The sequence below is a fragment of the Perca fluviatilis genome, chromosome 2 (assembly GCF_010015445.1).
Source record: "Perca fluviatilis chromosome 2, GENO_Pfluv_1.0, whole genome shotgun sequence".
NCBI classification, from domain to species: domain Eukaryota; kingdom Metazoa; phylum Chordata; class Actinopteri; order Perciformes; family Percidae; genus Perca; species Perca fluviatilis.
This window is the reverse complement of record NC_053113.1, coordinates 43,693,673-43,718,657: the sequence shown is the minus strand read 5'-3', so window position 1 is coordinate 43,718,657 and position 24,985 is coordinate 43,693,673. Positions and strand designations below refer to the sequence as shown.

Sequence of the window (24,985 nt, the reverse complement as noted above, 5' to 3'; positions counted from 1 at the left end):
GCTATCGGCTAGCTAGCTAGTTGCTAACATCAGGGTTAGCTAGCGTGGCTGTATTAAGATCATGCCTACATAACGTTACTACAGACATAGTGATTACATGGCCTTGGTTCTCTCTTATGATCCATCCGAGGGCTGTATGCTGTAAAGCTTGTAACGTGGATGACAGATAAAGCCATGGATGAGCTCTGTTCACGAAACTGCAGGCTAACTGCTAGCGCTAGCTAGTAGCACGACATAATGATTAAATCTCCTTGGTTGTCTAGCTAAATACATCAATCGTTTATTTAGTTAAGCATGTTAACGATCGGGAACAACGAAAACACAATGTTTAACGTTAGTGAATATTTTAGACAATGAAAACGGTGAGTTCATGAGTTTGCCACTTGTAAGAGCCACGAGAAATAAGCTCATGAACGAGCATGTTGCTACCGGTTGCTACGACAACACAAACAAATTGTTGCTAGTGCGCGTGTCCACCGTGACGTCATGGGCCAAGAATGCGGAAAAGCCGAGCTCCATGTTGTCTTAATGCGCTTTTGAGCACTCTCATTGGAACGTACGGGGCTTCCCGCCGAACACTGTATCCAGTTCTCTTAATACATCCATGCCTATACGGCGCCCCTGCCTGTGTGGACTACTGTCACTACCCAAAGTGAGTAGAGTGCAGCTTTGAGTTGCGCATGCTCAGATTTAGACGGTTTACGGCATAACGTGTCATACCCGATGTTAGCCGAGTCAGACCGGCTTTGGTCGAGTGCAAATGTGAGTTGCGCATGGTCAGATTTAAACTGTTTACGGCATAACGTGTCTTACTGAAATTTGTGAAATCTGTAAAATAATAAACTTCTCTCTTTACATACAATAACAGAAGATGGAAATCATTTCTAAAACGTTTTAGCAATCTATGATTGTTTGGTTGCTAACGCTAGCTCAAAACGCCATTCAAGTGACAGCCTTTGTGTCTGATTGCTAACTTGTAGCTAGCAGTCATTTCAAAAACGTTTTAGCTCTCTATGATTGTTAGATTGCTAACGTTCGCGCCATTCAAGCGTGACCGTTTATGTTGTGTTTGATTTGTACTGGTCGTTAAGTTTAGCTATATTGTTTTTAACGTTAGCTAAAAACGCCATTAGCATCTAGTAGGCTAGCTACTTGATTGCTAACATTAGCTCAAAACGCCGTTAGCATATGGTTAGCATCTAGTAGGCTACTTGATTGCTAACGTTAGCTCAAACCGCCGTTAGCATCTTGTAGGCTACTTGTCGCAAAGTGACACATGCGCAACTCACATCTGCACTCGTCGCAAAGTGACGCATGCGCAACTCAAAGCTGCACTCTACTCACTTTGGGTAGTGACATAGTCCACTGTTAATTCCGGAAGAGATGAAAGGTTTGTAGTTGTCACTACCCAAAGTGAGTAGAGTGCAGCTTTGAGTTGCGCATGCGTCACTTTGCGACGAGTGCAGATGTGAGTTGCGCATGCGTCACTTTGCGACAAGTAGCCTACAAGATGCTAACGGCAGTTTGAGCTAACGTTAGCAATCAAGTAGCCTACTAGATGCTAACCATATGCTAACGGCGTTTTGAGCTAACGTTAGCAATCAAGTAGCTAGCCTACTAGATGCTAATGGCGTTTTTAGCTAACATTAGCGGTCAAACAATCATAAATAGCTAAAACGTTTTTGAAATGACTGCTATGAGCATGCGCATGCGCATGAGCATGCGCAACTCAAAGCTGCACTCTACTCACTTTGGGTAGTGACAGACTATGTTGAAAAATGGGCAAATAACGACTGCAAGATTCCTCGGGCTGTTTTGCTGAAAGGTTACAGCAACTGGATCGAGGGATATGTGCACGACGTGGAAGTTAATACACGATGATGACGGCTTTTTTTCTGAAATCAACATTAGCTAACGTTACTTTTAAAGTTAGCTTGTTAGCTAGCTAATACAACATTACAAGCTGATGCTAAGCATTGTTAAGATATATTAACCACACCAGACTGACTGTTATTTTGAGTGTTAACAATACATTATTTTCCCGACAGTCAAGAGTGGCGAGACAGTCAGTGTGAGAGCTAAGTCTTTTCACTCAATGCGAAAAAACGAGGCACCTTACAACATTCAGGTATCATGACTGTGGATAAACTGATCCGTTTGCGGAGTGGTGCCACTGCTAGAACAAAGATGCTTGCTAAACGTTCAAATGTTCATTTTGATCGTTCATATCAACAGTTCATCTTTCCCTGCTAGACTAAAAATAACATATGTGCAGTTAATGAGATCTTTAGCTAAAAGTGTATTGGAACCATCAGTCAAAATGGCTTGTTTCCAATGTGTCACTACAAAGCAAGGCAGGGTGCTACTGTTGGTTATTAAAGTTAATAAATATTAAGTATAAGTAAGTTTGTTTACAGGCATGGGTTGCTCAGTTTACACAGCGATGTTAAGTAGGGTTGGGGAAGGTACTCTTCAGGTCTCACAGGTAACACAGATGCTAAAAACAAATCAGTAATGTCGTCCACAGGGATGCACAAACCCAGTAACATCATTTGATTACTTTGAAACTTATATGCATCTCGGCCTCAAAAATATCTTATTTTAATAAACAGCTGGTGTCAAATAGGGGTGGGGGGAAAAATCAATACAGCATAGTATCGCAATATTTTCCGTGGCAATACTGTATCGATACACAGACGCCAAGTATCGATCTTTTATTATATATGTGTTGGTCTGCTTGACAATCCCATTTTGCAGCAATACAATTGAAATGAGATGAACAAACAGAGACATGTATCTTTTTAGACAAAACAGATGTTGACAGTTTTCTTTTGGGGACATAATTTGAAATTTGGAAAAATTTGAAGTTGGAAAAAAGGTAATAAATTGCAATATATCGCAGAATATTGCAATATCTTTAAAATCGCAATAATATTGTATCGTGACATAAGTATCGTGATGATATCGTATCGTGAGGCCTGTGGTGATTCCCACCCCTAGTGTCAAACCGCTTGTCAAATTACTGTTATTCCCCAACCCTGGGTTTTAGTACAATGAGTGTCCAACATATTAGGTACCCTGCAAGCTGTATTAATCAGTATCATGTCTGATGTCTAGAACAAACCTAGCAACTTAAACATTGACTGTTATGCTTTCATTGCTGGAACATGAAAACGCCAGTTGTACCTAATTAAATGCACACTCAGTGTACATCACCATGCTCTGTAATTCCATGTTAGGTATTTATATCACCACCTATTTTGCTAGGCCAGTTACATATTCTTTTAAATCCTTAGAGTTACCATGACTGTTTGGGTCTGGACCAGACATTTAGAAAAATATGTTTGTATACCTATCTAAATGTGAATGTGTTCTTAAACTTGTTTGATTATTCTTAAAGGTGGAGCTGTCCTTCGAGGAGCCATTCATTGGCAAGACCACCTGCAACTGTAAAGCTGGCTTGGGACAGTGCAATCACCTAATAGGACTGCTCTACACGCTGGCCCACTATATAAAAATGGGGTATGCATCTGTCCCCCCAACTGCAAGCAAAACATCTCTACCTCAAGCCTGGCATGTTCCATCAAGGACATTAGGTCTCACCCCAAGAGCAGTTAGCACTGTGACAGTATCCAAAGTTAAACCACCATTGGCTAATGCACCACCAAAGAAAAAACAGCGCTCTACTGAGGGGATTGTCTCTAATTTGTATTGTCCTGTGCCACTTCCATTACCAAGTGCTGAATTTGCAGAGACTCTTCATAGCAACCTGGCTAAAATCGGCAGTAAGAGCCAGATGTTAAAGTTACTGGAAGCAAACTGTAAGCAGCCTGCTGATCTGGTCTCCACAGAATTTGGGGACCTTCCCCGGGGTTCTGTATTAACTTACCAAACTCAACGTCCACTGTCCATTTTCAGTGAAAATGACCCTGAACTTCCTCTACCTCCACAGCCATGCTCATTTAGCACTGCTCTAGATGATACTGAAACATTCTTCTATGGTGGCCTGGCTGTCACACTGTCTGATGCAAAGCATCTAGAGATGGAAACCAGAGGACAAAGCAGTAGCAAGACCTGGCATCAAGTACGAGCCAAACGCCTGACATCATCATCATTCAAAAGAATCTGCTCCAGGGTGAGAGACTTTGACAGTTTGGCAGCCAACATGAAGGAGAAACAGTTGACATAAACTAAAACAATGAAGAGAGGCCTTGAAATGGAGCCAGTTGCTGCTGCTGAATACAAGGAAATCACTGGCAATGAAATCTACCCCTGCGGGTTTGTAATTAACCCCCATGCCCCACATCTGGGGACCTCACCTGATAGGAAAGTGCGTGACATTAATGCACACACACACACACACACACACACACACACACACAGTAGATGGCTTCAGTCGCCAAAAATTACATCAAAAATAAACACTGTTAAAAATAAAAGAAACTTGACTGTAAAACAACCTGTCAGTGTAAGGCTACGTTCAGACTGCAGGCCAAAGTGGCCCAAATCCGATTTTTTTGGGGTCAAGTGACCAGGTCAGGCTTTTTCAGAAGTAGTGTGAACACTCAAATCTAGCCCAGATCTGATTTTTTCAGATCAGATTCAGGCCACTTACACATGTGGTCCTGAATCCGACCCAGATCGGATTTTTTTCAATGCGACCGCAGTGTGAACAGCCAAGGCGGATTTGATGTGACTTTTACCCTAAAAAACCCTCGCTGCGGCCACTCTCCCCGCGAGGGGCGGGGCCCCCTGCTTCCAGTGCGGCTGTTAACCGGGGAGGACTGTCCTCAGTGTTCCCCAACCGCGCGTCGCATCGCCAGGGCGGGGATCGACTCACGTAAAAAGGTGATGTCGGCAACCCCCGACCCGTCTGTAAACACGGAACAAAGGAGTTTACGCGCGCCAAGTCGGGGTTCGCCCGTGGTCGCCCGTTCGTTCGCCCGTGGTGCAATGAAAGTGAAAGCCGTGCCTCGCCTGAGGTGGGATCCCGGTCCCTCCGGGTCGGGCGCACCACATACACCACCGGCCCGAGTCGCCGCACCGCCGGGAGGTGGAGCGGTGTCGAGGGGCGATTAGAGTGGTGGAGGCCCGTAGCGGTCCTGACGTGCAAATTGGCCGTCCGGTCACACAGACCTCTGTAGTGAATTTGCAGCCATAACCCCGCAAATTTGTCTCTCTTCTCTTCAGTCTTCTCCTCCTCAGCATCTGCGCATTAATGTTATGGCTGCCATTACACAAACATTTTAATAAAAATAAAATAAAAATAAATAAATAAAAGCGAAAATGCTGATTTCCTCCATAACCTCCCTAACTTTAGTGCAACAGTGTGCTGCGTCTGATGTCATTGTTAGTGTTCTTTTGCGCATGCGGGTCAGTTCAAATCCGCAAACAGTTCACACTGGAATCTGATATAGGCCACATTTTAAAAGGTAATGTGAACAACCAAACAAAAAATCGGATCTGAGCAAAAAATCTGAATCAGGCATTAAGACTTGCGGTGTGAACGTAGCCTAATTCAGTGTGCTCCATGGTGTGGACAGTATAATTTCAAACCAGTCCATAAAAGACAATTTCAAGGGTGCACTGGCACTCTTTAGAACAGAGGCCCTTGGAAGTTACTCAAGAGGGCACAAACAGTCCACAGTTGATTGACAGAGCCCACTAGTGTCATTGGTAAGACCCTATCGAATATGTGATACTCTTTGATCCTCCTAATGGCACGCTCAACATGAATGCGAAGTCTGGCTATGGCTTGTGTCTGTCTCACTTCTTCCTGGCTGAAATGTCCACTTGGGCCTAAAAAGGGCGGATCACAAGGGAGACATTGATTTCAGTGAGAAGGTCCTTGATGAGAAATCCTTTATCAGCCATGACCTCATTGCCTTCCTCAAGTAGACACAGGATCCCTGATTCTCTTGTGATCTCCTTGTCAGATATCGAACCTGTATACAGGTCACTGACAACTGTGACTAAACCTGAGGGAGAGATGCCAACTAGGCCCTTAAAGGTGGTGTTACCTTTGTAGTGGGAGTAGATTTCAGAGTTGAGAACTTTTGAACTAGGCCTCTGCACGTGTATTTCTGTACAATCTAATATAACTCTTGTAAGTGGGAAAGTGCTTTGGAAACAAGGAGGCATGAGCTCGTTTACAGTTTCTCTTGAAGGCCAAATTGGAAGTGATCCTAACATGAATTGTAGATAGTTTGCCCAGGTTACACAGACCCTGCTTAAAGTTGACTGTGACACATCAAAGCGCACTGCAAGGTCCTGTTCAGGGAAACCTTGCCTAAGACGACAAAGAAATAGAAAAAACTGGTCAATGACGGACAGTTTAGGAATGCTAAACCCCTACCTTACAACCCGTTCCCTCCCCAGCTTGCCTATTAGCTGTGCCTGACTCCACCCTACCATGTTTTCTGCAGTAGGCTGTAGGGCCATAAACACTGCTTTCAGTGTGTTGTAATCAGGAAAGCCTGTGAAAAACATGATGTTCTTATCATCCGCCTTGGAATCTTGAAAGGAGAAACTGCTTGGTTTGAAGACGTGCAATTAATTCTGCTTGATCGTTGATGATCTTGTGGGCTTCCTTAAGTTGCTCCTCCAGTGGCGGGGGCAGTTCAGCATAATCATGATTGGGGTGTAGAGGGGCCGTCTCTGTACTGCAAGGGCAAGAAAATATTGAGGGACATAATTTTAGGAGAGCATATTTTAAACTAGTGATCAATCTCCCATCTGAGTCATTTGCAAAACAATGCTTTTCTCTTAAAAGTGATATTTCCCAAAGTAGAACAGGTCAGTAGCAGTCACCTCCAACATAAGCTGCTCTGGAAATCTGCTGTCACCACCAACAATATATAGAATTAAAGCTGCAGGCAGCGATGACGGGCCCTCGCTTCTTGCATCGGGGGGTACTGGCAGACGCAACATCACGTGTAGTCCACACCTTGTAAGTTTCATGTAAATCGGAATAACTTTTGCCAAGATGCAACCTGTGGAAAACTCCCTGCTGGACTGAGACAACGTCACCTGTTGGACTCACGCATTTGCGCACATACGCCAACTTACCCAGTTCCTTTTGTAGTTCGCTGCAGACATGAGTACAGTTGCTCCTATAGTTTGCCGTTACTTGTATAGCATTCTGTTGTGTTGCCGTGTGCGTTATTGAAAAAACGTAAGTGCACAATTTCATGTTGCATGTATCTTTGTTTGTGTAATTAACATGAAAGTATTTTTCTTTATTATAGTTCAGGATGCATGCTTATGTCTACTGTAATGCTGGGAACTTACTGCAAATATATCATTCAGAAACAATAGTTAATACTTTGATTCATGGATGTATGTTAGTACAGTGTGGTACATTAGTTAATTACAATCCTGCTGATGATTAGTTCAGCTGCTGCACTCGCGATGTTGTTGCTGGTTTAATTGTTGAAGCGCATTGCACTGTGCCATTCGTGCCGCTGGTCTGTCACATGACTATTGTACCTGTATGTTGCTGTTATGTTCATTTGTGGTCTTGGAGCACCATCTAGTGGTCAATAGATGTAACTGCGTAATAACCTGTATTGTTTACTACATGGCATCGTGTAAATTTGCTAATTAATTAAAAAAAAAATGAAAACAGCGCCATCTAAAGGCCGATTGTCACCATATTTGGCACACAGCCTCATTAGCACATGAGGAACAACTGCTCTAAGTTTTGCATCCATTGGAATAGCCGTTGGCAAGATACAACCGTTCCTGTTTCCACACCCACCTACAGGAAGTTGGTCCTCCGTAACTTGTGCATTGTGTTAGCTATCAATATTCTTTTGATAACTTTTTTTCATGAGGGTCCTCCGTGTCTACTTGCAAGTTTTCGTGCCGATCGGACTCACGTCCCAGGAGTAGTTAGACAAAGTAGGCTTCCCATATGTCAATATTTTGCTGATTAATAAAAAAATTAAAAAAACAGCGCCATCTAATGGCCGATTGCCGCCAACTTTGGCACAGATGCTAAACCGGACATGAGGAACAACCTTACCAAGTTTCGGGGCAATCCGAATAATTGTTACCACGATAAAGCAACTTCCTGTTTAGACAGGAAGTTCCTATAACTTGCGCATTTTTTCAACTATCAAAATTCTCTGGATAACTTTTCGTCTTGAGGGTCAACAGATACTACCTGCAAAGATTCAAGAAGATTGAAATCACGGCCTAGGACAAGTTCAAAAGAATGTAAAACACCTGAAAAATGCATAATTAAAAATGGCCGCCTTCCGGTTGGGCGGAGCTAATGAAGGTAAATGGGAAATATGTCTGCAATGATAAGAGCAATATGGGTATTAAGTCTGGTGAAGATCGGAGCAACTATGTCCAAGTTAAGGCCTTACAGGCATTAGGGGGCGCTATGGAGCCCGCTTACAGGTATGGCCCAAATCGCTGTACGGTCTCGCAAAGCTCCCAGGTGTTTATGTGGGTGCCAATGTTTGTGAGTTTTCGTATATATTGAGGCCGTCATAAATGTGCCCAAGTGCTAAATCCAATTAGGGGGCGCTATAGAGCAACCATACCACTCCCAAGCCTAAATGTGTATTCACATGAAAGAGTTTAATATTCTGCACATGGCTGCAAAAGTTTGAGAGGTTTCGTGCATCCTAAAGTCCTCAAACATGTGTTTGTAAAATGAAGATTTTTTCACGAATACCAATATTTCAGAAATTTTGTAATTTTTTCTAAAAATAGCACGGTAGAGTTCAAGATGTGACCTATGTTCCCTAAAAAGTTGGTATATTAACTTATTACTTTGTGTCGTAATTAATGCCGCGCGTTAGGGGACCCCTCGGCAACGCCGCGGCCTAATTACTACAATACTTTGCAATTTTCACCAGTTGTGACATATTATCAAATTTTTGTGAGGTTTTCGTGCATGCTAAGCCCCTCAAAAACCGACGGAGGACTCCGGAAAAATAATAATAATTAAAGCTGCAGGCAGCGATGGCGGACGGCCCTACGCTTCTTGCATCGGGGGTACTGGCAGACGCAACATGCACGTGTAGTCCACACCTTGTAAGTTTCATGTAAATCGGAATAACTTTTGCCAAGATGCAACCTGTGGAAAACTCCCTGCTGGACTGAGACAACGTCACCTATTGGACTCACGCATTTGCGCACATGCGCAACTTAGCCATTTCCTTTTGTAGTTCGCTGCAGACATGAGTACAGTTGCTCCTATAGTTGCAAGTTACTTGTATAGCATTCTGTTGTGTTGCCGTGTGCGTTATTGAAAACGTAAGTGCACAATTTCATGTTGCATGTATCTTTGTTTGTGTAATTAACATGAAAGTATTTTTCTTTATTATAGTTCAGGATGCATGCTTATGTCTACTGTAATGCTGGGAACTTACTGCAAATATATCCTTCAGAAACAATAGTTAATACTTTGATTCATGGATGTATGTTAGTACAGTGTGGTACATTAGTTAATTACAATCCTGCTGATGATTAGTTCAGCTGCTGCACTCGCGATGTTGTTGCTGGTTTAATTGTTGAAGCGCATTGCACTGTGCCATTCGCGCCGCTGGTCTGTCACATGACTATTGTACCTGTATGTTGCTGTTATGTTCATTTGTGGTCTTAGAGCACCATCTAGTGGTCAATAGATGTAACTGCGTAATAACCTGTATTGTTTACTACATGGCATCGTGTAAATTTGCTAATTAATAAAAAAAAAATGAAAACAGCGCCATCTAAAGGCCGATTGTCACCATATTTGGCACACAGCCTCATTAGCACATGAGGAACAACTGCTCTAAGTTTTGCATCCATTGGAATAGCCGTTGGCAAGATACAACCGTTCCTGTTTTCACATCCATCTACAGGAAGTTGGTCCTCCGTAACTTGTGCATTGTGTTAGCTATCAATATTCTTTTGATAACTTTTTTTCATGAGGGTCCTCCGTGTCCTTTTCGTGCCGATCGGACTCACGTCCCAGGAGTAGTTAGACAAAGTAGGCTTCCCATATGTCAATATTTTGCTGATTAATAAATAAAAATTAAAACAGCGCCATCTAATGGCCGATTGCCGCCAACTTTGGCACAGATGCTAAACCGGACATGAGGAACAACTTTACCAAGTTTCGGGGCAATCCGAATAATTGTTACCACGATAAAGCAACTTCCTGTTTAGACAGGAAGTTCCTATAACTTGTGCATTATTTCAATTATCAAAATTCTCTGGATAACTATTCGTCATGAGGGTCAACAGATACTACCTGCAAAGATTCAAGAAGTTTGAAATCACGGCCTAGGACGAGTTCGAAAGAATGTAAAACGCCTGAAATATGCATAATTAAACATGGCCGCCTTCCGGTTGGGTGGAGCTAATGAAGGTAAATGGGAAATATGTCTGCAATGATTAGAGCAATATGTGTATTAAGTCTGGTGAAGATTGGAGCAACTACGTCCATGTTAAGGCCTTCCACGCATTAGGGGGCGCTATGGAGCCCGCTTACAGGTATGGCCCAAATCACTGAACAGTCTCGCAAAGCTCCCAGGTCTTTATGTGGGTGCCAATTTTTGTGAGTTTTCGTATATATTGAGGCCGTCATAAATGTGCCCAGGTGCTAAAACCAATTAGGGGGCGCTACAGAGCAACTGTAACACTCCCAAGCCTAAATGAGTATTCAGATGAAAGAGTTTAATATTCTGCAGATGGCTGCAAAAGTTTGAGAGTTTTCGTGCATCGTGAAGTCCTCAAATAAATGTTCATAAAATAAAAGATTTTTTCACAAAAACCAAGATTTCGGAAATTTTAGAATTTTGTAATTTTTTCTAAAAATAGCACGATGGAGTTCAAGATGAGACCTATTTTCCCTCAAAAGTTGGTATATTAACTTATTACTTTTGTCGGAATTAAGGCGCATGTTAGGGGGCGCTATGGAGCCCCCTGGCAACGCCCGAGCCCAATTACTACAGTACTTTGCAATTTTCACCAGTTGTGACATGTTATCAAATTTTTGTAAGTTTTCGTGCATGCTAAGCCCCTCAAAAACGCAACGGAGGACTCGGAAAAATAATAATAATAATCTGACGAAAAACAATAGGTTCCTTCGCACTTTCAGTGCAAGGCACCGTTGGGGCCTTGCACTTTCGTGCTCGGGCCCTAATAATAATAATCTGACGAAAAACAATAGGTTCCTTCGCACTTTCAGTGCAAGGCACCGTTGGGGCCTTGCACTTTCGTGCTCGGGCCCTAATAATAATCTGACGAAAAACAATAGGTTCCTTCGCACTTTCAGTGCAAGGCACCGTTGGGGCCTTGCACTTTCGTGCTCGGGCCCTAATAATATTAGTTTTTTAACACTCAGTATTGTTTACTACAAAGAGATATTACTTTTTGAAAGGTTAGAACCCAGACAGAATGAAATATATCTGGGTACAATATGTATCATTTTCATGTTTTAGATTTTCAAAAGGATTAAGTGTTAACTACAGAGGGGTGTACTACAAAGTGAGGTTGATGGGTTAGCTAGGTATGTTGAGCCAAAAGCCAGAATTTTTTATGTCACAAAGGGGGCTCTCTTAACCTGGCTATATTATATATAGTTGTTATGTTAAATAAACAGGAGGCACTGAGAGTGTACTGAGTCGATAGCTACTGTATTTTCTAACAGAATTCCTCTGATCCTAGCAATCAGATAGGGGAAAAAATTATGTTCAGAGAGATACACGTCACTTACCTTAACTCATTGGAATTTACATCAACCTGCTGGACATCCTCTTCAACAACTGCAGTGGTTGCATGACTGGAAAGCAGTATTACTGAAACTTAGTCACATGAAAAGAGGTCTTAAAAACATTATGGACTAAGAATGTAACAGAAATATACCTTGTAGTTCCTCTGACGATAGACCTCCTTGCAGGCCTCACGGTGCTATAAGTCCAGGCAAACAATGTTGGAACAGCACCCTTCTTCAACTTTCGCATGCCAACCAAGGTCTTCAAAAAAGACTCTTCTGTGAAGTGATCTGAACATACTTTTGTGTCCCCGTGGATCTGTAACGTTAGATATTGAATGGATGTTACTGTGGATGTTACTTGGTCTAGATTAGCAAAGGTTATCATAAACAGGCTAAACCAGGCTAGTCTAAAGAGCTACAACTTGCTTAACGTTACCCCCGAATCAGCCCCTCGCTCGTTATAACTTAAAAAGGACCGGTTCGTGGCTTATCAAGCCATGTCTATTTAGCCAGAAGGCTTAGCTAGGTATCTCTATACTAGCTAGTTAACGTAAATATGGCTAGCTAACGTTAGCGTAGTTCGTAAGCTAATGTTAATATCTTACCTTGAAATGGCGACCAGGATCTCTTCTTATTTTGTGAATCCATTCACGGCAAAGTACAGGATCTTTGGGGAAACGATGGAAGGTTTGACCTGTATAGGATTTCTTTCTTTTTGAAGAAGTACATTTGGGAACACAACAATGCGGCGGCATTGTTGGTAACGTTATGACAGTTAGCCTACAGAGGGCCAACGGTTACTTCCGTACACCACAGCCTCGTTTTGGTTTAAGATGATGACGTAGGTGAATAAGGCGAATTGGTCCATTATATATATGTCAATGATGCTGCTACGTCAGAGCGGCCAAAGCGTCTATAGACCCTTTGCAAACACGTGACCACGACCACGTGACGACGCCATGACGGACGGCAGAATCACCGGAAGCACAAGCTAAACTGTGTAGTAGACAAGCAGAAATTTTCATTAGTTTCAAATAAATAACCCTAAATAAACTGTAGTAATAATAATAATAATAATAATAATAATAATAATAATGATGATACTACTGATGATACTACTACTACTACTACTACTACCTTCTTCTTTATGGCTTCTTCATACATTGTTTAAATTCACCTACCCTGGTACCTGTCTAGATCCTGCCGGTAGCTTGCCCCGTTAGCCGTTAGCTGCCGTCCGGTGAGTGTAGTCAGCAAGGCTTCTGTGATAATCATCCCAATAACAATCCATGGAGCGGTGGTGGTGTGGCTATGTCTTCCAGTTACCGAAGACTAGCTTTAGCTTACACTTGGAGCAGCAAGTTCATCTGCCTGTTGCCCCTCTGTCTGTCTCGTTCTTTTCAACTCTTGTGAGGCTAGTTCTTCGTCTGTATACTTGGAAACGAATAAATAAGGACGACCATATAACTCAAAAGGCTCTTCTGTGTGTTGTATATCTGCTATATTCTCCATAGTTACGTTACTCCAAGCTTCTTCCCTTGTAAACAAATCTGCCCTTCACTTTTCACACACTACGCTCCGATCGGCACACTACGGTTTACCTTTTCTTGCTACAACTAGCAGCTACTACCGCACTACAGGTTTTTTTTTTAGGGGGGAATACACTTCAATACGTGACATGACATGTCCTCTGGAGGACATAGCCACACCACCGTGGATTGTTATTGGGATGATTATTACAGAAGCCTGTCTGAATACACTCACAGGACGGCAGCTAACGGCTATCAGCTAGCAGGGCAAGCTAGTTACAGGCACGTACCGTTGTTCACTGGCTGAGCCGATGCAACTCTCTAATGGATGCCTGAACGCATCCCAGCTAGGGTTACCAGATGAGAATGGGTAAAATTCGGGACGGGGGCGGGAGCGGCAACATCCAATCCAATCACTCCTTCTCGTGGCGCCAACATCCAATCCAATTATCCAATCACTCCTTCTCGTGGCTGCCTGCACGTGCACTTTCCCTGGCCTCATGGCTGCAGCTTGCGCTCTCTTCATCTACTCTATGACATAAAAAGGGGACAAATAGGTTGTATTTTCTTTGTGCGTATAAAATAACAGAAACAACAAAAGTGTAATACACTAAAGCTATATAATACCTCCTAAGATTGGATTGCGCTGGAGGCACGGCGCTGGCATATTTCGCGGAGGATTTCACTGCTGCCAGCACTCTCGGCTTTCCCATGATGTCTTTGTGGAATTCTGCACAGCTCATTTGTAAATTCATTTTTACTTTAATTTCGCTGCGGATCAGGTTAAATGAGCATCTGTTTCTCACATCAGACCAGGCACCTTTCATTATGGAAAACAACCGCTCTGAGTAAGCGTTGCTCACAGGGATGCTCAGGACGAAGGACAGCAGTTTGGCATACTGAGGGAACGCAGACCTGCTCTTCAGCGCTTGGGCCCAAAGCTCACCTACAGGGTGACTGTCGCCAGATTTGGCAAGACATCTTTCAGAGCACAATTCTCGTTGTAGAGCTCATCCATGTCAAGATCCTCATCCATCTGAAGGGCGGATACAGCTGTGGTCAATTGCCGGTAGCTGATGGCTTGTTTTTCCTTGAGGTTCAAACACTGGATGTTGAACAGGTGCCCAGTTTCGGAGAAGTTGAACCATTTCTCAAGGTATTGTTCCGCGGTATCATAGAAGCTGATGAAGTCTCCACGGAGCCTGTCAACCCTCAGAATAACGGAGGAGGCGAAGACACGGTCAACTTTTGCTCCGAAGAAAGCATCTTTTTTGCGCTGCTGGAGTTTGGTTCGGAGGCCGTTCATCAGTGCATACACTTCAACTGAGGTGAGACTGTCACTCTCAAGACTCAGCACAGCACCAGAGAAAATCTTTAGAATATTTTGCAAGAAGAAGAGCGTGGCCTCCAGCTCGCTGCACTCGTTTTCCTCTCCATGCTAGTTACCCCGGAGCGCATCCCAGATGACACGGGGGCACTCTTCGCCTCCCAGCGACAAGAAGTAGCTCTGCACAGCTGGCCAGGTGTTGATAAGTCTGTCAATTGCAGGGAGTAGGCTCAACCAGCGTGTCGGGACGTGGCGCAACAAGGTAAGATACTCCATGTCAGCAAATTCAAACATTTCTTTGAGGGTGGCAACTCTCTTGGCAGAACAGCTGAAATGATTGAATGATTTAATCACTATAGACTCGACATCTGTTTTCAGTGCATTGCTGGCACGTTTTATTGCATTGTGTATTATGTGAGCTGGGCAGTTTGCAGGCAGGATCTTGCTGTTGTGTTGTTTTAGATTTTGGTAAATGGAGTGTTTTCTGCCAAATTCACAGCCGCATTGTCAGCTGAGAAGGCCGAGACGTTATGGATGCTGAGTTTGTGTTCTGCTAACTTCTGCAGTAAGGTTGCTGTGACAGCATCTGCGCTCTCGGCTGCCTGTTCAAAGAAATCCAGAACCCTGTTTTGGATGCCTTGTTCGGGGGTCCAGAATCTTACAGAGATGGGGAATGTTTTCACATTGCCTTTGTTAGAGGCATCAGTTGCAATAGAAAAATACATGTCTTTTGACTCAAGGCTCTGGGAGAAGTCAGACGCGAGGGGTGCCAGTATGTTTGTGACAAGTGCCTCTGCTTTTGTGCGACCGCAGCAGATGTGTTTAGCTATAGCCGAGTCAAAGTACAGTTTGGGCGTTAACTTCATAGCACAGTCAAGCGATCTGTATGACTGTTGGTGGGTCACACAGTGGAACACAGATGTCAGCTCAGCAGCAGCTATTTTATTATACATGGAGTCATCCTTCCGCTTAAAGAACGAGGAGACCAACGTGTTGGTCTGTACAGTTGTGCTGTTAGCTGTATGTAGTTTGCTGCTAGCATGCAGCCTGACGTCGGACTCCCCCCCGTGTGAAACACCAAACTCCTTCCTACATACATTGCAGAACGCTTTGTTTGCATCGCATAAAACTGCAGTAATCCAGGGGTATTTCCTTACCCAGTCCTCCCGGTATCTGCAGAGACGTTTTTGCTTTTTAGCTACGTGTTGATCTTGATCGGGTCCGGGTACACCAGCCTGAGCCTCCATTTCAAAAATGAATGAATGAAAATTCGCGCCTATAGCCGCCTATACATACTATATTGCAACTTGCAGCCAATGAGCAGCCGACGGGAGCTGGCTGCAGGACGCCTCAATGCATGGACAGTTTTTAATGTTCTATCATACTAGAACTAATCGAGAGTAAAAAAATAAAAATTACTCGAGAGTCTGCTTTTGAGACTTTGTTCTAATTTTCAGGACAATTAGGGCAGGATTCGGGATTCGTAACAACTGCTTGGACTTCGGGACTGTCCCGAATTTTTCGGGACGTCTGGTCACCCTAATCCCAGCTCTGGGAAATAATTCATCACACGTTAATCCATGCAGTAAATCACGGAGTGTCTATGATCACTATTAACCACACATAATGTAACATCTAGCCATCGTCTTATCTGTGATTATATTCGCTGTTGACCGGTGGATATTTCGACAGCTACCTGGTTGGCTAACCGGGGTAGGAGCTCCGCAGACCCGCATTTAATTCAGTTGTTTGGCCTTTATAAAGCTAGTTTCCGTGTCATCTTTAAATTTAACCAATATTTTTTGTATGCCTGTTAAGTTAAATTATCAAGGGAACGGCTTACTTTTTGGGATATGTAGGTCAGTGAATAACCGATGATAGTTATGTGGGACCTGTTAGCAGGAACAGCTGGTTAGCACGGCAGCTAGCTGGGTGAGTAAGTTTTATTATTATTATTATTTACCAGTCATTTAAAACAGAAAGGCAATACATACACATGCTTGTGTTGTTGAGGATTACTCTGCAGATTACGCAGATTGTGTATGTGAGAACAAGAACAGCGAACCATAGACAGTATATAAGCAGCGAACACGTTCTCGTTTGACTTGCCGTCCGTCTACAGAATAGCTCTTCTGCCGTCCGTCATGGCGTTCATAATTCGCGGGAGTAGAGTGTGACGTCACGTGCAAAGGGTCTATAAGCTTCCCCGTACTTTTTGACAAGCGTCCTCGACAGGGCGGCCAGAGCTTCTTTGCAGCTCAAGTCGGCGGCGGTGTGTACGTACCAAAGCCGGTCTACGGATATATTAGAAGTTCTTTGGTACGTACATAATGCTGATGTGAAATTAACTCACGTCTAAAATGATGTAGGCCGACTCTTCTTCAGTTTTATTTTTACACATAGCATGTAAGTGATTGTATTTGCGCCCCCTGCTGTTGGCTGTTAATATCACTTTAATAGACTTTTTTTTTGTTCTGGACTTTTCCAGATCGCACAGATTGTCAGTCCGTCCCTGACTGGAGTCCGGGGAGTCAAGGGAGGAGTGGCTGAACACAGGAACGGAGGCAGGGCGGAACAGGGAGCCGCGAGGAGGGGACCGTATGGTGAAGCCAGCTGACTGGAGGTAGCGGAGCGAAATGGAGGAAATAACTGTAAGAGGAAACACAGAGTTAGCACAGGCAAGGACAGGTAAGTACAAAATGAGCCTCTGAGAGCTTGTACGGCGTTTCACCCGGGTGACTGAAGCAACGATCAAGCGAAGATGATGAGTGAATCTGAATTTGAATTTGAGTCACGGCTCCGCACCATGGAATCAGAATCGTATGCTTCCGTAGCTAGCCAGCACCATGTAGTTAATGCGGGCCAACATACTGTAGCTTCTGTAGCTTCTGCTAGCTGTCCCCCGGCAGACCCCGAGCAGCCGGGCGAGTGGGTGACTGTCCGAGGGAAGCGTAGCGTTAGATCTAGACCAGGGAGTGCACATGATGAAGGTCGCTCTAAACCGGAGCGTCTTCGCCTCTCTAACAGGTTCTCCCTACTCAGCGATACACCCGCTGAGAAGCCAGTTCTGGTTATTGGGAGCTCTATACTGCGATATGTGAAGCCAGCGCCCCGGCGGCTACAGTAGGCCTACCTACGGTCATATGTGTCCCCCGGGGCTGGACGGCGGTATAGAAACCCATCTAAAGCTGCTGGCAAAAAAAAACCGTAAATACAGTAAGATCATACTTCACGTAGGTGGTAATGGTTGCGTAAATCGGAGATCACTAAAATGAATGTTGAGTCACTTTGTGCATACGCAAAGACAATGTCGGACTCAGTAGTTTTCTCTGGACCCCTGCCAAACCTGACCAATGATGAAATGTACGGCCGTCGTCATCCTTCCACCGCTGGTTGTCGGGTGGTGCCCAGCTAATGATGTGGGCTATGTGAATAACTGGAGGGCGTTCTGGGGAAAGCCTGGTTCGATTGAGAGAGACGGCATTCATCCCACCTGGGACGGCCGCCGCTCTCATATCAAAAATCTGAACGAAGTTTATCAGACATAAACCATGACAACCCAAGTTTGATATTAGTAATCAGAGGTGCAGTGCTACGCCGCCCTCTGTGCTTCCGTTGTAGACGTTGCGCCCACTCATAGTCTAATAAGCGCACGGGTGTTGTTCCCCGGCTCAGATCGGTTAAATCAAAGGTAAACGAAAGATGCGCTATACTTAACAACCTAATTGGAATTAAAACTACTGCAATAAAACAAAATAGGAAAATTAGATTTGGACTATTAAATATTAGATCTTTTCTTATCTTCTAAAGTACTGGTAAACGAGTTGATATCAGACAATAAAATTGATTTATTTTGTCTTACTGAAACCTGGCTGGGCCATGAAGACTATGTTAGTCTAAATGACCACCGCCCACCTCCCAGCCATATTAATACTCAAATTCCTAGAGGCTCAGGCCGAGGAGGGGGGAGTTGCAGCCATCTTTGATGCAAGCCTGCTAATTACTCCTAAACCTAAATTACATTATAACTCATTTGAAAGTCTTGTTCTTAATCTTCAACATCCAAAATGGAAAACATTACAGCCAATTATATTCGTTGTTATTTACAGGGCTCCAGGTCCGTTATTCTGAATTTTTATCTGAATTCTCAGAGTTTTTATCATGTTTAGTCCTTAAATCAGACCAAGTACTTCTTGTAGGTGATTTTAATATCCATGTGGACGTTGACAATGACAGCCTTAGTACTGCTTTCAACTCATTACTGGATTCAATCGGTTTCAGTCAGAGTGTGACAAGGCGACGCACTCTTTAACCACACCCTCACCTTGTGCGCGGCATATGGTATTGAAATTGAGGATTTAATAATATTTTCGCAGAATTCCGTATTATCAGATTATTCTTTAATAAATCTTTCGAATTCTTACTACCTGATTATATTAAATTAGATAAAAGCTCCTACACCAGATGCTTATCTGACAGTGCTATAGCTAAATTTAAAGAAGATATTCCAACAGCATTCGACTCTATGTCATGCCTTAACATAACAGAGGACCTGTATGTTAACATCAGTCCCTCTCAAATTGATGCATTTGTAGACGGTGTTACGACATGCCTACGGACGACCTTAGACTCCGTCGCCTCCCCCCCTGAAAAAGAAGATGTTGAAGCAAAGGAAACTAGCACCTTGGTATAACTCCCAAACTCGCAAATTAAAACAAATCTCGCGAAACCTCGAATGTAAGTGGCGTTCCACCAAGGTGGAAGAATCTCGTTTGGATTGGCAAGAAAGTCTCAAAACCTATAGGAAGGCCCTAAGAAAGGCCAGATCAGACTATTACTCATCACTAATAGAAGAAAACAAGAACAACCCAAGGTTTTTTTCAGCACTGTCGCCAGGCTGACAGATAGCCACAGCTCTACTGAGCCATCTATTCCTCTAGCTCTGAGTAGTGATGACTTCATGAGCTTCTTCAATGATAAAATTACAACAATTAGAGATAAAATTCATCACCTTTTACACTCAACTTCTAACGGTTCACCTTTAAACGCGAGTCGTTAGAAATAAAGACTAGTCTCGACATATACTTAGACTGCTTTTATCCTATAGATCTTCAACAATTATTGTTAAAGATATCCTCAGCTAAGCCATCTACCTGTCTCTTGGACCCCATCCCAACGAGACTACTCAAAGAAGCATTACCTGTGGTTAACACTTCATTACTAGATATGATCAATATGTCTCTATTAACAGATTATGTACCACAGTCATTTAAAGTAGCTGTGATAAAACCTCTTCTGAAAAAAACCCACCCTCGATCCTGAGGTCTTAGCAAACTATAGACCTATATCTAACCTTCCCTTTTCTATCCAAGATCCTTGAGAAGGTGGTTGCTAATCAGTTATGTGATTTTCTACATAGCAACAGTTTATTTGATGACTTTCAATCAGGATTTAGAAAGAATCATAGCACAGAGACGGCACTGGTGAAAATTACTAACGACCTTTTAACTGCTGCAGACAAAGGTCTTGTCTCCATTCTTGTTTTACTAGATCTTAGTGCTGCATTTGACACAATTGACCATTCAATCCTGTTACAGAGATTGGAACACTTGGTTGGCATTAAAGGAATTGCTCTGAGTTGGTTTAGGTCCTATTTCTCTGATCGATCTCAATTTGTGAATGTTAATGATAAATCCTCCAAGTACGCTAAAGTTAGCCATGGGGTTCCTCCGCGCTCAGTGCTTGGACCAATTCTATTCTCCTTATATATGCTTCCTCTAGGCAATATTATTAGAAAACACTCAATTAACTTTCACTGTTATGCGGATGACACCCAATTATACTTGTCAATCAAACCAGACGAAACCAGTCAGCTAGCAAAATTTCAAGAGTGCATTAAGGATATAAAATCCTGGATGACCTATAATTTTCTGATGTTAAACCCTAACAAAACTGAAGTTATTGTGCTGGGCCCTAAACACCTCCGAACTTCATTATCTAGAGATATAGCTACTCTGGATGGTGTTCGCCCTGGCCTCCAGCACCACTGTTAGAAATTTAGGAGTTATCTTTGATCAGGATATATCCTTTAATGCCAATCTAAAACAAACCTCAAGAACAGCCTTTTTTCATCTTCGTAACATTGCCAAAATTAGGAATATCCTGTCTCAAAACGACGCTGAAAAACTAGTCCATGCATTTGTTACTTCCAGGCTGGACTATTGTAATTCCCTTACTGTCAGGTTGCTCAAATAAGTCTCTTAAGACTCTCCAGCTGATCCAGAATGCTGCAGCACGTGTTCTCACAAGAACTAAGAAAAGAGATCATATTTCTCCTGTATATAGCTTCTCTGCATTGGCTTTTGTTGTCTCAGGATTGAGTTTAAAGTCCTTCTCTTGACCTACAAAGCTCTAAATGGTCTAGCACCATCATATCTAGAAGAGCTCCTAATACCCTATTGTCCTACTAGAGCACTGCGCTCCCAGAATGCAGAGTTACTGGTGGTACCTAGAGTCTCTAAAAGTAGAATGGGAGCCAGAGCCTTCAGTTATCAGGCTCCTCTCCTATGGAACCAGCTCCCGATCTGGGGTCGGGGGGCAGAAACTGTCACCTCATTCAAGAATGAACTTAAAACTCTCCTATTTGATAAAGCTTATAGTTAGGGAGTGAGGAGTTGCAGTGTTCACCTAACTGGCCCAACTGCTTCTCTTCATAATTGTTAGATTAATAATACATAACAAAGTAGAGGGAGGCAGGCCAGCCAAGCCAGATCCGGCAGGGGGAGAGTTCTAAGCCCGAAAAAGCTACCTCTCCTTATGACCTGTCTCTCTTAGTTACCTGTTATAGTTACGCTGTTATAGTCCTAGACTGCCGGGGGACTTCCTTCCTTTGACACACTGAGCTGCTCTCTCCTCTCCCTTTCTATTACTGTTTCTATTACTGTTACTATTACTATTACTATTTGTGTGCAGCCCGTCCCAGAAATGCTTGTTACTAATCCTAGCTTCTGGGGAGTTTACTCCCCGGAGTCCTTATGCTTTTTTTTCCCCCAGCGTATTTCCTTGGAGAACGTTGGCACCAAGACCCTGGTTGCAGCTGTCGCCGTGGTCCTGCTGCACTCCCTGCTGAGCTCAGCGATGCCCTGCAATGTCATGCTGCGTCCTGCTGAACCCTGCAGCTTCCCGCTACATCCAGTCACTGTTCCATTATTAATGTGACTACTATCGCCACTGTTCATCACACCCCCAACCGGCTCGTCAGACCCGCACCAAGAGCCTGGGTCTGTCCGAGGTTTCTTCCCAAGAGGGAGTTTTTCCTCGCCACTGTCGCACTGCTTGCTCTTGAGGGAATTACTGGAATTGTTGGAATTGTTGGGGCTTTGTAAATTATAGAGTGTGGTCTAGACCTACTCTATCTGTAAAGTGTCTCGAGATAACTTATGTTATGATTTGATACTATAAATAAAATTGAATTGAATTGAATTGAATCCGGGGTTTATATACTGGGCTTGATTGTAGATTGCTGGCAGGTGTGTACGGCAGTAAGCGGTGATTGCGGAACGACGAGTGTGTAGTCAGCTGGCAGGAGAAAGCGGGAGGAGGGGAAAAACACAGGAAACAGAAAAAGGCAGGCAAACAGAGGAAACCAAATAGAACTAAGAAACAAAAACAAAGACTCACAGCCAGCCGACCCCAACCATAACAGATATTATTATCTATTGTGAGCAAATGTGTTGATTTAAGCGATATGAGTTGTAGTTTTTGAATTATCACAGCTGACATGGTTGTTAGCTGATTACAGCGATCAAAGGGATCTCCGCTGTGGTTACAAACATGACGCATAATAACTTAGGGTTAGACCTGTGTGTGTGTGTTACAGACATTAACATCTATATTCATATATATATATATATATATATATATATATATATATATATATATATATATATATATATATATATAGTTCATGCATACAGTATATATAATGAATATAAATGAATAGTGATGTTAATGTCTGTAACACACACACACACACAGGTCTAACCCTAAGTTATTATAGATCAACTCTTAGGGCTTTAGACCTCATCTGATGTTTTATCTTTATTCTAACAAAGACACTTTAAGGAAACCTTGACTTATTTTGAGTACACTCAAGCTCATATAAGTCCTTGCTGTAAAACTCCCATTTGAACTTCTTTAATTGCTTAGTATATATTGGAATTTTTCTTACATATTTTAGCCAGCAGATGATAATAATATATGATAATGATGAGATGATAATAATATATAATAATAAGTTTATTTGATATAGCACCTTTTACAGACACAAAGTGCTTCACATGATAAACATTTGTAAAAATACAGTACGATCCAACAGAAAATAAGCAAGGAAAAAATTTATGAAAGACCAATGAAAATCATTTAAAAGGTTCAAACCAAAACCCAAATTTACAAAGTTACAAATTTACACGAGTCAAAAAAACTTCAGCTGCTTTTTTTATGATACATTTTTTATTTCTTTTTTTTCATTTTAAAGAACAATAGAACAGACAAACACACTTTGAACCAGAACAACCACCCTCTCCCACCCCCCACCCTCTGCGGTCTAAAGGAAAAGAAAGCAAAAACAAACAAACAAAAACAAAAATCCCACCTTGCCTAGTCGCCCTCCTCTACTTCCTGTGATGCTGAGGTCATTAGGACTGATACCTGTGCTGCTGCACCTTTCCACAGGTCTATAGTAGATGATTTGGCTTTGTTAATCCTTGCTGTAGACAGCTCAAGCATAACTGTCCAGAAAATACGCCAACAATAAAAAAAAGCGAGTGGGGGGGAGCCAGTGTTGAGCTATCATTTTCTTGAGCACGCTAACCAAACTTTTGTCTCCCAAGCAGATGTAATTTAGAGTCGTCATTAAGTAACAAAACAATCGGGTCAGTAGGAATTTGACATCCTATCACATCAGATGTTAATGATGTTGTTTTATTCCAAAACTCATGCACCTGTTCACACTCCCAGACAATATGCAGGAAAGTTCCAGTTTGTTCAGGTTGACAGAACGTGCAATAGGAAGTGGGAATGACTTTAGAGACCTATCTTTTCTGAGGTGTCCAATATGTCCTATGACATATGTTGAAGTGGATCTGCTGGTGATTTGGGTTCTTGGAACAGTGGGAAATGTCTCCCAATTAATTACGTTCCCCTCCGCGCTCAGCTCTCGCTCCCATTTCTTTACTATTGGGAGTTCTCCTACGCATGCTTGCATGCAGTGGCGGATGCAGAACGTTACAGATGGGTGGGCCTGGATTAAGTCAAGGTGGGCCTGATTCCCTCTATTTATTAAAACAAAAGGCACTTCGTGGTGTCAAAACAGTACTAATTTATTACCGAAGCCTTAAGGCAGGATATAGACACGGCTACGACAAAGATACAGAAAATGCCTACTACAAGCTCAAAAACAGAGCCACAAAACACAAGGATAACACACTACTGAATTATATTAAATCAAATCAAAGTGAAGCCAGTCAGTCCTGACACAAACACTGAAATAGAGAAATGCCGCCTAAACTTTTTGTAGCACAGCCATAGCAAATTAAAGGCATACAGATATTGGGCCTGCGTGTTAAACTGGGCCTAATAATTTTAGAACAATACGGTAGGATAATTAAAAATCGGTGTGACATCATTCTGGTTTTCCAAAACGTAGGCTAAGTAGGCTTTACACGAGTGTAAAAAAACACAATTATCTCCAATAATTCGTATAAACTTTCAGTTGAACTGTTATTGAACAGTTGATAAATCATGCCAATTTACTGCACGGTGGCAGCATGATAATAATAAACCAGCATTATTACCTTAAAAAATCCTCATCTCCAAAACGTGTACCAGGAAAAGTGTGAGCCCGAGGCTGGCAGCACTGAGTTGACATTGATTTTCCCTCTGCGGCTACCCTGATGCTGCTAGCTTGGTTTACAGGATTAGCTCCCTCATCGTCTGTTGCTAGCAGGGTCGCTACTTCAGTCAGTTACAGTTGCTGAGTTTTCTGCCTCCGGTCTTTTACGCTTTTTAGCTTGTGGTTAATCTATAAAGAAATCCAAAATGCGCTTTTGTGCCATGGCTAGCTAACTTCTGTAGCCTACTGTTGACCAGCTGGGAAAGTTTCCACAACTATCTTCACCACTCATGAATGAGCGTCAGAGGCACACGGTGCGCCTCACTCTTGGCAAAATCGGCAGATTCATTTTGATTGCAATAGTGCTACATTGATGTTGCATTGACCAATGAAAACCGGTGCATACATACTGTAATAGACGTGCCAGGCACGAAAGCTTGTCAGGCGTAGCAACAGTAACTAGGGAGGGCGGGTCTTAGCGAAGGGTCGGGCGGGACCGGGACAGCTGTCAATGT

The 24,985-nt window shown here is 42.9% G+C and overlaps 1 protein-coding gene and 1 long non-coding RNA gene across 3 annotated transcripts; one reads left to right on the top strand and one right to left on the bottom strand.

Annotated features, from left to right (window-relative positions):
* The first annotated feature begins 1,916 nt into the window (after nucleotides 1-1,916).
* LOC120553425 lies at nucleotides 1,917-17,426 on the top strand. 2 transcript variants are annotated; one of them, XR_005638163.1, is made up of 3 exons: nucleotides 1,917-2,128; nucleotides 3,401-4,330; nucleotides 17,067-17,426. XR_005638163.1 is itself a non-coding variant. In XM_039791810.1 (2 exons), exons 1-2 carry the CDS (start codon nucleotides 2,096-2,098, stop codon nucleotides 4,187-4,189), a joined length of 822 nt encoding a protein of 273 aa, XP_039647744.1. In that variant the 5' UTR covers nucleotides 1,917-2,095; the 3' UTR covers nucleotides 4,190-4,376. The 2 variants fall into 2 exon arrangements, 1 of the variants encoding a protein (XP_039647744.1); XM_039791810.1 differs by lacking the exon at nucleotides 17,067-17,426 and having other exon boundaries at nucleotides 3,401-4,376.
* On the bottom strand, nucleotides 11,679-12,536 carry LOC120553433. The gene is made up of 3 exons (XR_005638166.1): nucleotides 12,328-12,536; nucleotides 11,872-12,038; nucleotides 11,679-11,788 (listed from the first exon to the last, which is right to left on the bottom strand). It is a non-coding gene; the product is annotated as an uncharacterized LOC120553433 (long non-coding RNA).
* Nucleotides 17,427-24,985: the final 7,559 nt, after the last annotated feature.